The following is a 13,265-nucleotide window of genomic DNA, read 5'->3' as shown; positions in this document are numbered from 1 at the left end:
AATAGGTTCTTGGGTTCTCATTAGTCTGTCCATAGGTATACTTACCAATATTTGCTTAAATTAAATATTTTTTCAGAAAATTTCCTGTGATCATTGTTTGTTTATTCAGGAGATATATTTGACATCCAGTGAAGATTTTATACATTTCTGTTATATTTCAGACATGCAGACGGCTCCCTTAAGTTCTGGGATGCATCTGCTGGTAAGTCTCAATAAAATTATGCCTGTGAGTTTTTAAAAGAAACAGCAATATATTATATACCATAAACTTGTTGAATGGCTAGTTGGTCTGTAGTGAGGACAATTTTCCCTGAGGCGAGGGAAGGATTGTAAGAACTAATGAACAAGGCTGAATGACATATTGTGTATTTGTCATCTGCATAATGACTGGAAAGAAATAGTGAAGTGCAAGGTCTATCAACTGGGAACCAATCTACAGGCTGAGCACATAGCAAAGAATAATGATTCCTCATGAAAGGATTCCTGTGATAAATTTCCTTAGTGGTGGTAGTTAAGTCTTCAAGTTTTTGGTTGCGGGTTTATCCGGCTACCAAAGTTACAAGTGTATTTCTGACAATCATATAACATCTTTATTTTATTCCGAATTACATCCAAAGGATGTTCATGTGCTACACAAAATAGTCCCATTCATGAACAATGCGGATGAATTATCAATGAACAAGCAGTTCTTATTCAACCTGTATCCATTCACACTGACCATTTAGATTATATAAGATCTATCAATGATAAGGTATTCCAGCCCATGGTTACATCAAAAGCTAGATCAGGCAGAGTTTAACTTAAATATGAGGCACATTTGTATATTTGTTTCTCATTCATGTATATTTATAGACTGGCATTTAAACAGAAAAAAAATCTACGCTACCAAAAAACCTGCAACCATCAGAAGGCTTTGATTAGTTGTTGTTGATATATGCTAGTCATCAGTTTGATACAGGTGTTAATGTAGACAAAGTCTTCCAGGATAGGGCTGCATGGTATCTTGTAGCTAGGGGGCTGTTCTCGTGACTATATTGCTTTTTTTTCAGCTCTGTTTGAAATGATACAAAATGTGTCTATAGTAAATACCACATGACTAAATAAAAACTACAGAACTGCATTTAAAATCAAGTAAAATTTTGATATTGCCAGAATAGCTTTCATTTCATTCAAATTTTAACACTTATTTTATTTTCTTTTTCAGTAACATTGCAAGTGTTGTATAAAGTCAAAACTGCCAAAATATTTGAGAAACCGAAGAATAAAGTGCTAGATGGACAGGATGATGACCCTTTTGCTATATATATGATATATTTAGATCAAGAAAGTCGATTGTTAACATTGGCTGGAGCCACACATGTGATGCTGTTTAAATTTTCTAAACAAGAAGCGTCATTAGAAGTACCAGTAAGTTAATATACATTGCAACTTCCCCAAAGAGAACGCCACTGAAAACTGTTTGTTTAAAAGAGGTTGTTACTATTAAAAGTTTAATTTACTAAGCATTTTGTCTATTGAGAATGTGTCTTTATATGTTGGTTTTCTCATGGCGCGGCTCATATGTTTAATTTTTTTGTGCAATCTGAAATAATAGTGGTTAGTAGATGTGAGGTCAAAGTTCAAGGTCACAGTCACCTTGAAGCTGAAAAGTTCCTAATCGCTGTCTAGTTTGGACCTTAGTTTTATAGGATGATTGGCTATTGATTTCGGGGTTTTATGGTCAAAGTTGTTAGCTGAAAAAGGCCATAATTGGTGGTATTTTGCAAATAGGATTCCTTTTAAATAAAAACCTTTTTTTTTTTCAAAAATGACTGAATTCATTATACAGTTTTTATACTCTGAGCTAAAAATGTACCTGTAATTATCTTTAAAGACAATCAAGTAAAGTGTATTTCAGAAACACAACATTACTTTCTACTTTCAGTCATTAGAGGTATCAATAGTATATGAAGTGTTTGATGACCTGGATTCTCCTGACCTAGATTACCCGAAACCAAGTCTGGGTGTGGCGACACAGCAACATAGTGGCAGTGTGGGCTCATACTCCAGTAATACTTCAGATAGCACCAAAGTAAGTTTTATTGAAAAAAAAAAAATCAAAAATAAAACAGCAAGGTTATGACAAAATATTTAGGGATAAGTTGTTACCTGTGCGTGAAACTGTTGTTAATCGGTTAAGCCAAGCTGTCATGTCAAGTCTTGTGAATGGGAGTTTTGCCATGGTGTGTTAAGAAAGTGCTTAGGAATAGTTTAGCAAGAAGACTGTGTGCCAGAAGTCATTCACCAGCTTTTGATTCGTGATTTGAATCATGATTTACTTGTCAAAGTATGATCTTGTTCTTGCTGGGTAGATATACTGACGGCATTGACATGGCCAAAATGTAGGATTTGAACCAATTTATCATACAAACGAAAAGGCAGTTACAACAGTTCCGCTCTAAAGCAGCACAATGCATGGTAGAGATTTTGATAGGAAGTTATACACATGGTTAAATGATTTCTTTTCCACGTTAAATTTTATTATAGTTTGTCTGTAATCTTAATTTAAAATAGACTAGTAAATTATGTTTTGAGTTGTTGCAGTACTTTCCATTTCATTTAATTTCTTTTTTAAACAGTGGCCCAAATCTTGGCATCCAGCACATTAAAAACTTATTAAATGAAAATTTGATCTTTTATGTATATCTTTGGCAAGTAAAATTTTTGAAAAGGACAAGACTGTTTGTTATTTACATTTATAAATGACTGTGAAAAAATGTTCAGTGTTACTTGTATATTCCAAAGATTTCTGTGTTTACTTGTTTGAACTGTTCACTGAGTTAGTGTTCTTTTCAGCTTGTACATGAAAAAATTGCAAACTTTAGTTTGGTTTGTTTAACTTTATGCATTGGGAACAGGGGAAAGGAAATAATTGAATTTATACTTTGTTTAAGTTGGTCTTTTTGACTGAGATCTTTGAGGAAGGTACTGACAAAATTTAACTTGTAGAGAGTAATTCCTTAAATCAGTATAATATATTTGTGAAAAGAAGTAAAACCAGGATGTTAGATTTAAACATGGCTTAGTATTACTTTGCATGCCTTGATAGTTTTTTTTTTTACAATCAAAATTATTTAATTCCTAGTACAGCAAAGGAACAATGATATAAAAGGCATAATTGACGTTGATATTTTCAGACTTCCAAACCTAGTTTAAGTGTATTATCCCAGCAACAAAAATCGGGCGGGAGTATGGGGTCATACTCCTCCGACAGTACCAAAGTAAGGTTCAACTCTATGTATTGTCCTGCAGTTTTATCCATTTGTATTTTACACTTTTTTACAATTTTTCTATATTATACAGATTTACTTATTATAAGAAAAACACTACATATGTGACCATGATTGTTGATATTGAATTCAGTAAAATGGAGAAAAAATGCATGTCAGAGGCTCAGCATAGTGTTTGTTTCCTTTCAATGGATTGTTATTTAAGAAATTCAGTTAAATTTACAAGAACAGCATTAAATGAGTGCCGCTGTGCAGAAACAAACGTTAGAGCTTTGGAACCTGCAACAATCAAGATCAGTGCACATCCATACTGTTCACTTATTCCCACATCCATACTGTTCGCTTATCTATCCCCACATCCATACTGTTTGTTTATAAATTTCAGCACTTGTAAACATCAGCTTGCACAGATCCGATCCTTACTGGTCCCAAAGCCCTAATGTTAGTTTTTGCACAGGAATACTCAAATGTATTTTATGCTTATTATGTAGCAAGTTAAACCAATATTATATACACTGCTGAAACCATCTCATTTGATTGGCTGAGAGAGCTGCATGCGCAGATATTCAAGAAACCTACCATGATATGAAAAAAATATTACCTTCAGGTCAGCGAAAGTAGATATTGACCTCGATTGTAGGACATTTGCCCCCCAGGACATTTGCCCCCAATGAAAAAATGTACTACAGGACATTTGCCCCCCAGTTGAAATGGCAGATAGGACATTTGCTCCCCACTTCTTATTTTTAGAATGGACATTTGCCCCCCAATATTTTTGTCCTATGTGCCAGTAGATATACTGTGTTTCATGTTGTTTTATTATCAAAATTACTCTAAAAGGCAATATTCAGTAAAAAAAAAAACTATTTTATTGATAAAAATTTGATGAATATGTTAATTACATTCAGGTGTTAAGGTAAGTAATAGCTTATTATTGAGTTATAAAAGTGCTCATAACGATGTTATAAAATTTTAATTTGTGCAATGTTTTTAACATTCAAGCTTGTTAATTTGGCAATTATCTACTAGAAAGATGTAAGAAACAAAGACATTGTTATCTACAATATGATAATTATCTTCTACCAAGTTCCTAAAAAATCACTAGGGGGCAAAAATATTGGGGGGCAAATGTCCATTCTAAAAATAAGCACTGGGGGGCAAATGTCCTATCTACCATTTCAACTGGGGGGCAAATGTCCAGCAGTCCACTTTTTTATTGGGGGGCAAATATCCTGGGGGGCAAATGTCCGGATCCCATTGACCTCAACAGAAGTCTGTATATTAGTATCTAGTATTAAGCCCAGACTGAGCCTGTGTATGGTGATTATACAATTAATTAGCTAAATTTACAGGCAATGTTTTTTAGTTGTGTTTATTTAGAGCAAGTGTGGCAAATTTGCGATTCTACTAATAATTTTTCATCAGTCTGTATACAAATTACCGTATTTCTGAAACAGTTACCGTAATTACATCATTTGATATTTTAGGGTATAGACATTAAATGTGTTTACTTATATCCATGATCTTTACATTAACAAATGCATAGTGTTAGAAAAACAAATCTGTAAACTTTAGATGGTATTACAGCAGCATGAGATTTTCTGCACAGTCTTGTTTCCTGAATTTTTGAAACAGTTAGTTACCTAATTTCATAGAATGTTCTGTGGATGCATATGTAGTGTTCATTAACAGTTTTCTTTTGTCTATGTTTTTCTTTAAGGTAAATGTCTCTGTCTTGTTATTGTCTCCCATGTTATTGTTTCTCTCATGTAACTGTGTTCTTCCAGTGTTGTGGTGTTTCTCTCATGTTACCATATGTCTTTGTAGTTACTATGCTTCTGTTATGTTACAGAGTTTCTAGTTACTGTGTGTCTGTGTTTTCTCAAGTGTTACTGTTTGTCTCTGATATTACTGTGTTTCTCTCATGTTACTGTGTTTTCTTACATAATTTCTTTAATCTTCTCTTCAGTCTCATGTTACTGCCTCTTTCATGTCACTTCTCTTTCTTCACTGTCTACCTGTCATGTTACTGTCTCTGTGAATTTGCATCTCTGTCATGTTATTGTATCTCTCATTGTCCTGTTATTGTAATGCTACTTCTCGATAAGTTTCTGTCTTGTGTTACTGTATTGCTGTCATGTTACTATGTCTCTGGGGTTACTTCTCATTTATTACTTTCTTTTATTTTACTGTATCTCTGTCATGTTATTGTTTCTCTCATGTTACTTCTCATATGTTACTGTATTGTGTTACTGTCTGAATTGTGTTACTGTCTGTATTGTGTTATTGTCTGTCAAAACTTCTTTTCTTTCTTGTTACTATCCCAATTATTATGTCTCTCACAGCACTGTGGTGGGAGACATATTGATTTACTCCTGTCTTTGTGTGTGTGTGTGTCTGTCTGTCTGTCACAAATCTTGTTTGCACTCTAAGTCGAACATTTCTCATCTGATCTTCACCAAACGAACAAAATGTGTTTACCAGTAAGTCCTTGGCCATGTTCGATAACTAGCCAAATCGGCCCAGCAACTTTGGAATTATGGCCCTTGAATTACAGAAAATACTGATGCCAGTGATACCGATCTTGCTGCATGATTGGCTTGGATACATAATGGAGAAGAAATGCCAATCTAGATGGTTAGGCAGTTGTGGGAGACATGCACTTTTCTCAAAAGTAGCTCTAGTTTCTTCTAAAATTGCCTTGAACACTTAAGTTTACATCTGTATATACAGCATCAATATTTTATTAATGTTATTGTTTGATATTATTCTTTCCTGTTCAGTGCTGTCAGTATTTAGAGATATTTGTAGTTACATTTCACAGAAAATGGGGGTATATTGTTTTGCTTGTGTCAGTTGATCTGTTAATCTGTATAACAGCATTTGCAATCCAATAACTGGAGATTTCTTTGGTCTAAAGATAATAAACTTCATAGGATAGCAGATGACTCCTATTGTCATAGGAGTAGTAGTGAAAGGTCAAGGTCACAGCAATCTTGAGACTGAAAGCAGTTTCTGATCAAATAATAAACTTAAGGTTTTGCCCTACAGCTTATTAAGTTCTTAGGATGATCGACAGCACATATTATTCTGGAGGTTTTTAAGTTCAAAGGTCAAGGTCACATTGTACTTAAAACTTGAAAATTGCATAACTACTTAACTGTGACAGGCTATCAGAAGGGAGCATAATATTATGTGTTTTATAAGCAGCTGTTCCTGTGAATGTTTTCTAAGGCCATCATTTATGTTTTTGTGGGTAATTTTTATGCAGTTTTTGTCTGTTAGTGTTTGTGATACCTGTTTATCACTTAAACCAGTCCTGCAGTATGTCTGTGCCTTTTTTCCATCCTGAGGATCATTTATTGTTATGAATTTTTACTATTAACATGTAGTGCCAGCTACATTTTTCTCAGCAATTTTTTTTTTTTGAGCTGTGTATGAATTCTTTAAATGCAGTAGCTATTTTATGTAGTAAGCCATTAAATATAAGGTAATTATTTAAACAAAATTTGAGAAATGTTCATATTTATGTTACATTCATCTGTCTCATTATGGGCTTTTTTAAGACATTGACATTTTTTCATGATTTGCTGGATTTAGAAAATACGTAAATGAGGTGCAAAACTTTATGGTAACAAATAACAATTTATTTCATTTGCTGTTCAAAAGGTTTGAAAGTTTTTTTACTTGACAAGTGTGGCTATATATTTTAAAAGAAGTGTATTATTTACAATTAACAAAGAAAACATGTGTATGTTGTTTGTTTTCCTGTTATTGTTGTTCCTGGCTAAAGCACAATGTCCTGTATGCTTTGTATTTTCATCAGTGTATGTATCTGTATTTGTATTTTTAGCTCGACTATTCGAAGAATAAGTAGAGCTATCCTACTCACCACGGCGTCGTTGTCGGCGTCTGCGTCACACCTTGGTTAAGTTTTTCTTACCAGTCCACTTTTTATGCCCCCGAAGGGAGGCATATAGTTTTTGAACCGTCTGTCCGTCTGTCAGTCTGTCGGTCTGTAAGCAATTTTCGTGTCCGGTCCATATCTTTGTCATCGATGGATGGATTTTCAAATAACTTGGCATGAATGTGTACCACAGTAAGACGACGTGTCGCGCGCAAGACCCAGGTTCATAGCTCAAAGGTCAAGGTCACACTTAGACATTAAAGGATAGTGCATTGATGGGCGTGTCCGGTCCATATCTTTGTCATCGATGGATGGATTTTCAAATAACTTGACATGAATGTGTACCACAGTAAGATGACATGTCGCGCGCAAGACCCAGGTCCGTAGCTCAAAGGTCAAGGTCACACTTAGACATTAAAGGATAGTGCATTGATGGGCGTGTCCGGTCCATATCTTTGTCAACCATGGATGGATTTTCAAATAACTTGGCATGAATGTGTACCACAGTAAGACGACGTGTTGCGCGCAAGACCCAGGTCCGTAGCTCAAAGGTCAAGGTCACACTTAGACGTTAAAGGTCATTTTTCATGATAGTGCATTGATGGGCGTGTCTGGTCCATATCTTTGTCATTCATGCATGGATTTTAAAATAACTACGCATGAATTTGTGGCACAGTAAGACGACGTGTCGCGGGCAAGACCCAGCTCCGTAGGTCAAAGGTCCTAAACTCTAACATCGGCCATAACTACTCATTCAAAGTGCCATCGGGGGCATATGTCATCCTATGGAGACAGCTCTTGTTGACAAAGTCTTTTGAGATAAAGCTTTGAAACTTTCAACACTTGTTTACCATCACCATGTCCAGTTGAAGGCAAGAGTACATAACTCTATCAAGGATTTTGGCTGAATTATGGCCCCTTTTAACTAAGAAATCTTGGTTAAGTTTTTTGTACCAGTTCACATTTTGTGAAAAGCGTTTGACATATGGCTTTGAAACTTTCATCACTTTTTATTATAACAGTCTCTATCTGTAGGCAAGAGTACATAACTCTGTCAACTATTTTGACTGAATTATGGCCTTTTTTGGACTTGAAAATTGGTACAATTTGTGTACAAGTCCATGTTTTGTCAAAACTATTTTACATGTGGCTTTGAAAGTTTGAACAATTGTTCATCATCATGATTTATATCTGTAGGCAAGAGTACATAACTCTGTCAACTATTTTGGCTGAATTTTGACCCTTTTTTGACTTGGAAATTGGTTCAGTTTTCGTACAAGTCCATGTTTTGTCAAAACTATTTGACATATGGCTTTGAAACTTTGAACACTTCTTTATCATCATGATTTCGATCTGTAGGCAAGAGAACATAACTCTGTCAACTATTTTGGCTGAAATACGGCCCTTTTTTGACTTGGAAATTGGTTTAGTTTTCATACAAGTCAACGTTTTGTCAAAGCTATTTGACATGTGACTTTGAAACTTTTAACACTTGTTTATCACCATGATTCCCATCTGTAGGCAAGAGTACATAACTCTGTCAACTATTTTGGCTAAATTGTGGCCCTTTTTGGACTTGGAAATCAGTGAAGTTTTTCGTACCAATCTATATTATGCCTAACCTGTTTGTCATTATGGCTTTGACACTTCGAACTCTTGCTTACCAACATGGTCACACATTGCATTATAGTGCAAAACTTATTCAAATTCACAAGTGCAGGTACATTGTTTGTCTTATCTGTTCCTTTTCTTTTGTCTGAAAATCTCAGGTAATATTTTGACCCTACACTTCTATCAATGCTTCGAATAGTCGAGCGCGCTGTCAACAGACAGCTCTTGTTTTTCATGATTTTGAAATGTAATTAATTGGGGATTAAGTAGAATGCTGTTTTTTATTTAATTAAGTAGTGGATGCTTTCCTAAGAAGAACATGCAGTTAAAGATGAGTTTTAAGAAATGGCAAAGTTATGAAATGAATTCAGTGTACGATGCTACCCTAAAATGAAATAATCACTGTAACTGGTGAATGTCATTGCAGGTCTATTACTTTTAAACACTATAATAACAAGTGTCATATAAAATATGGGTCTTAATTTTGTTTGAAGTACAAACTGTAGTGATATTTTAATTCACTGATTACAACATGGATGGTGGTTAATCTTGAGTAGGTAAATGCATTGAAATTAGAACCTATGTTTGTCGATAAAGTCTTCATCTACTTTACTGTTTAATTAGATTTCTCTCTATGCTACTCTAGAATCTTAAGTTTTCTTGGACTACTATTTTTCGCAGACTTCGTGATTGCTTCAATCCACTAAATTAACAATTTAATCCCAGTGAACAAAGAATATTTTGATTTAATTTGTCTTTCAATTTAGAACCAATGAAAATGCTGCTTTTGGCCAAAACCACAACATTTTATGCCAACAAAATTAAATGATTCTACAACGTTTTAGAGAATTAAGTTGATATTTTGATACTGCATGTTTGGTAATTGTATTGATATTTTGCTCTGTTTAAAGGTATACTAGGCAAGAATTTCTGCATAAAGTTTATGTAAGCATAAAATTAATGTGCTTACATTTACAACACTTGATACTGTATATCTACACGATACTGTATATCTACACACAGTATAAATGTGTACTATAATTTACTGAAATGTGGCCTTGAATAATTATGAGAATTTTCTACATCTGAAGAAAATTCGTGAAGTTAAAATATAATTTATAGAGATATTGGCATTTGATATCTTTAAATGTTTACTAGCTATCTATTAGCTCTTGTGCATAGAGGATATGGCACAAATAGATAGAAATACAAAATAAGATCAGTGACTGTCTTTGATATATGAAGCACTGAGCATTTCTAGCTAAGTATTTTAATTTCTTGTAAGTAGATTGACTTCTTTTGAATGGGAAATGTCAAGCTATGAGAATATTGAATTGCTTTAGGTATATGAGCCGCGCCATGAGAAAACCAACATAGTGGGTGTGCGACCAGCATGGATCCAGACCAGCCTGCGCATCCGCGCAGTCTGGTCAGGATCCATGCTGTTCGCTAACAGTTTCTCCAATTCCAATAGACTTTAAAAGCAAACAGCATGGAGCCTGACCAGACTGCGTGGATGCGCAGGCTGGTCTGGATCCATGCTGGTCGCAAAGCCACTATGTTGGTTTTCCCATGGCACGGCTCATATTATGTAAAAATGCCAATCATTTGGTGTATTCTGTCCAGTTGGTGGGTTCTTGAGGTAGAATACTTGACCAGCTTTAGGGGCCTCTGTGGGCTAGTGGTTAAGGTCGGTGACTTCAAATCACTTGCCCCTCATTGATGTGGGTTCGAGCCTCACTCGGGGCGTTGAATTCTTCATGTGAGGAAGTCATCCCGCTGGCTTACGGAAGGTCGATGATTCTACAAAGGTGCCAGCTCATGATGATAAAATGCATAGAGGGGCACCTTGGGTCTTTCTCCACCATCAAAGCGGGAAAGTCACCATATGACCTATAATTATGTTGGTGCAATGTTAAACCCAACAAAATAAATAAATTGACCAGATTTAAGAGACTTTGTCATTGCACAAGACATCTCCTCTTTTTGCCAGTTGACCCAAGACATCAGGGGTTATATTCATAGGTTATTCTGAAGTTACTCAGTCACTACTGCAGTTTAATGTTGTGAACTGATGACAGGAGACTTATTAAAAATGAACTTGTCTTTTTTTTTGTTTCCAGAACTGTTTGATAGAGGGGTTTGGCTTTCAGCATTTAAAAGTGATAGAGAATCAACTGTTCTTAAAACTTTGAAAGGTGAAAATATGATTGTGATATTTTGTCATTTGTACAGCCAGAACAGATTACAGCATTACGGGTGAGGAGTGGGGCGCGGAAATGGGTAGCTGGGTACCAGCCAGACATTGTGTGCCTGTTGACCTGGATGGACAGTGAGCACCCAGGCAATATAACCAGTATATCTATCAACTCTTCATATGGTCTGTAAGTATATTGTTTACTTTGCAATGGGTTTTGTCAGTAAATATGAGCTATAGATTTTAAGTTTGTGCAAGACAGTTGCTGTTTGTAGATAAATATTTGTTAGCTTTTGAAATATTGCAATTCTGCATTATTCTTTTACATTGGTTACGTCAATTGATTTGTACCAGGTGTTGACATTTGTAAAAACAAAAAACAGTTGTTGGTCTGTTTATCTATTCCTGGTGGGTATATTTTTCATGGCCGACTTTTAGTCTGCTCCATAACTTCTAAACCCAACAAATTTGAATGCTCCAATCAGCAATGTCAAGGTCCTGTCCATATTGTTTAAACCTCTTTGAAGTTTTTCATATAACAGCATTGATTGTATACCTCACCAAGAAGGCATGTCGAGTGCACAATTCACTAGGTCTAAGGTCAAGGTCACATTTGGGGTTTAAAGGTCAAGTGTCTTAGCTTTTTCTTCATTTATCTTCTTTACCACTGGTAAGTTTTTCATAAAATAATAACATTGTATGTTAACCTCATCAAGGCTACATGAGGAACACAAAAACCATGGCACAATGTCCAAGGTCAAGGTCAGATCAAGTGGCTTTTTATCTTTGTCTGCTCCACATCTTGTAAACCACTTGGAAGCTGTTTTACTTCATGAAGATGATGTTCAGAGCACACAACCTTGGTCACTAGGTCGGTCTTGAAGGTCAAACATCAAATAGCATAAATTCGTGTCCACACAATGTCTTTTCAACCACTTGAAAGATTTTTGTAAAAGAAGCATCAATTGTTGACCCTGGTCACAAAGTCCAAGTTTACACTTTAAGGTCAAAGATTGAATAGTTCAGATTCATGTTCAGTTTCATGTCTTCTAAACCATTAGAATGAATTTTACAAACAGTAGCATCAGCTGTTGATCACATCCAGTCTAAATGGAGATTGCACAACCCAGGTCAGTAGGTCGAAGTTCAAGGTCACAGAGGTCAAAAATCAATTTACTTTGTGTCCACTACATGTCTTCTTTGTTAACCTCATTAAGATGATATGCAGAGTGTACAACCTAGGTAACTAGGTCAACACTCAAAGGTCACATGTCATGGTCACAACATTTTACTTTCCTTATATCAAAGCAGCATCTGGGGGTATTAATAGCATTTAGTGATAGGTCTAGTTTTATATCAGTGTTAAATATCTGTTCTATTCTTTTTCAGGTTAGCATTTGGTAATGAATCAGGCTTGGCTATAGTAGATATTATTCAGAAAACATGTCTGCTCAACCTCGGAACACCCGACTTGTATGGTATGATAAAAACAAGCTCTCTGCTTCTAAAACGATTTTGCAATAGTCTCCTCCAATAACATTATATTCTCTGCCTGGGAAGGGCTGTCACTGGCGAAAATTTAGCTTGACTAACAATTAGAAATGTTGTGTATATATTTTGAGGAGTTAAGGAATAAAAGCTATTCACCATTGTTGTACACATTGGCAGATCTAGTCAGGTCTTGATCTGTTTTGTAGTACCGGAAATTTTCAGATTGTTTACACATAGGTTATTGGCAAACGTGCCAAAATGAAGTTATTGCAGTGATACTTCATAATGTATTGTTAGGCATATCTTTCCCTCAAATCTAGAGATGTTTTTTTGTTTTTTTTTTTTTTTTTTTTTTTTTAGATAGCAAAACTTTAAAACTTAGTGTTTTCGTTTGGAAATTTATGTTTTCCTAAAAATATTGGCTTAATATTGATACAAGTTTCTGAACATTGAAGAAATATCTTGAAATCAAAGTCAGTAGATTAGTAATTTAAAGAAATCAGCTAACATTATTTTTGCTATAATTGTCTAAAAATTCAACAGTGATAGCCCTCTTAGAAATCCTTGAGAAATATCTTAACCCTGAACCATTTTGAAAAAATGGGATAGTGTAGATACAGAGTAAGTAAAATAAGTCTAGGATGGTTAAAGTGCTAGCATAGCTTAGTTACATAACAAACAAAATATTCTATATAGTAAATTAAGTGTTGCATACTTTTATTTTGTGCCTGCAGCTTAAGAACGGTATATATATAAGTATTATTTATTGCATTTAAAAAAAGAAGTGCAA

The 13,265-nt window shown here is 34.9% G+C and overlaps 1 protein-coding gene across 5 annotated transcripts in view; it reads left to right on the top strand.

The window, feature by feature from the left end:
* Nucleotides 1–13,265, top strand: part of LOC123551218 (syntaxin-binding protein 5-like) — a 145,883-nt gene that overhangs the window by 79,774 nt on the left and 52,844 nt on the right. For 3 of the 5 annotated variants that reach the window (XM_053540768.1, XM_053540770.1, XM_053540767.1), the window contains 6 exons: nucleotides 162–202; nucleotides 1,205–1,407; nucleotides 1,925–2,071; nucleotides 3,177–3,260; nucleotides 11,023–11,171; nucleotides 12,374–12,462. In XM_053540768.1, coding sequence (XP_053396743.1) covers nucleotides 162–202; nucleotides 1,205–1,407; nucleotides 1,925–2,071; nucleotides 3,177–3,260; nucleotides 11,023–11,171; nucleotides 12,374–12,462 — 713 coding nt within the window. The remainder of the gene's footprint in view (nucleotides 1–161; nucleotides 203–1,204; nucleotides 1,408–1,924; nucleotides 2,072–3,176; nucleotides 3,261–11,022; nucleotides 11,172–12,373; nucleotides 12,463–13,265) is intronic. The other 2 variants (XM_053540772.1, XM_053540771.1) reach the window with 1 other exon arrangement.

This window comes from Mercenaria mercenaria, chromosome 4 (genome assembly GCF_021730395.1).
Source record: "Mercenaria mercenaria strain notata chromosome 4, MADL_Memer_1, whole genome shotgun sequence".
NCBI classification, from domain to species: Eukaryota; Metazoa; Mollusca; class Bivalvia; order Venerida; family Veneridae; genus Mercenaria; species Mercenaria mercenaria.
This window is presented reverse-complemented; position numbering and strand designations above follow the sequence as displayed.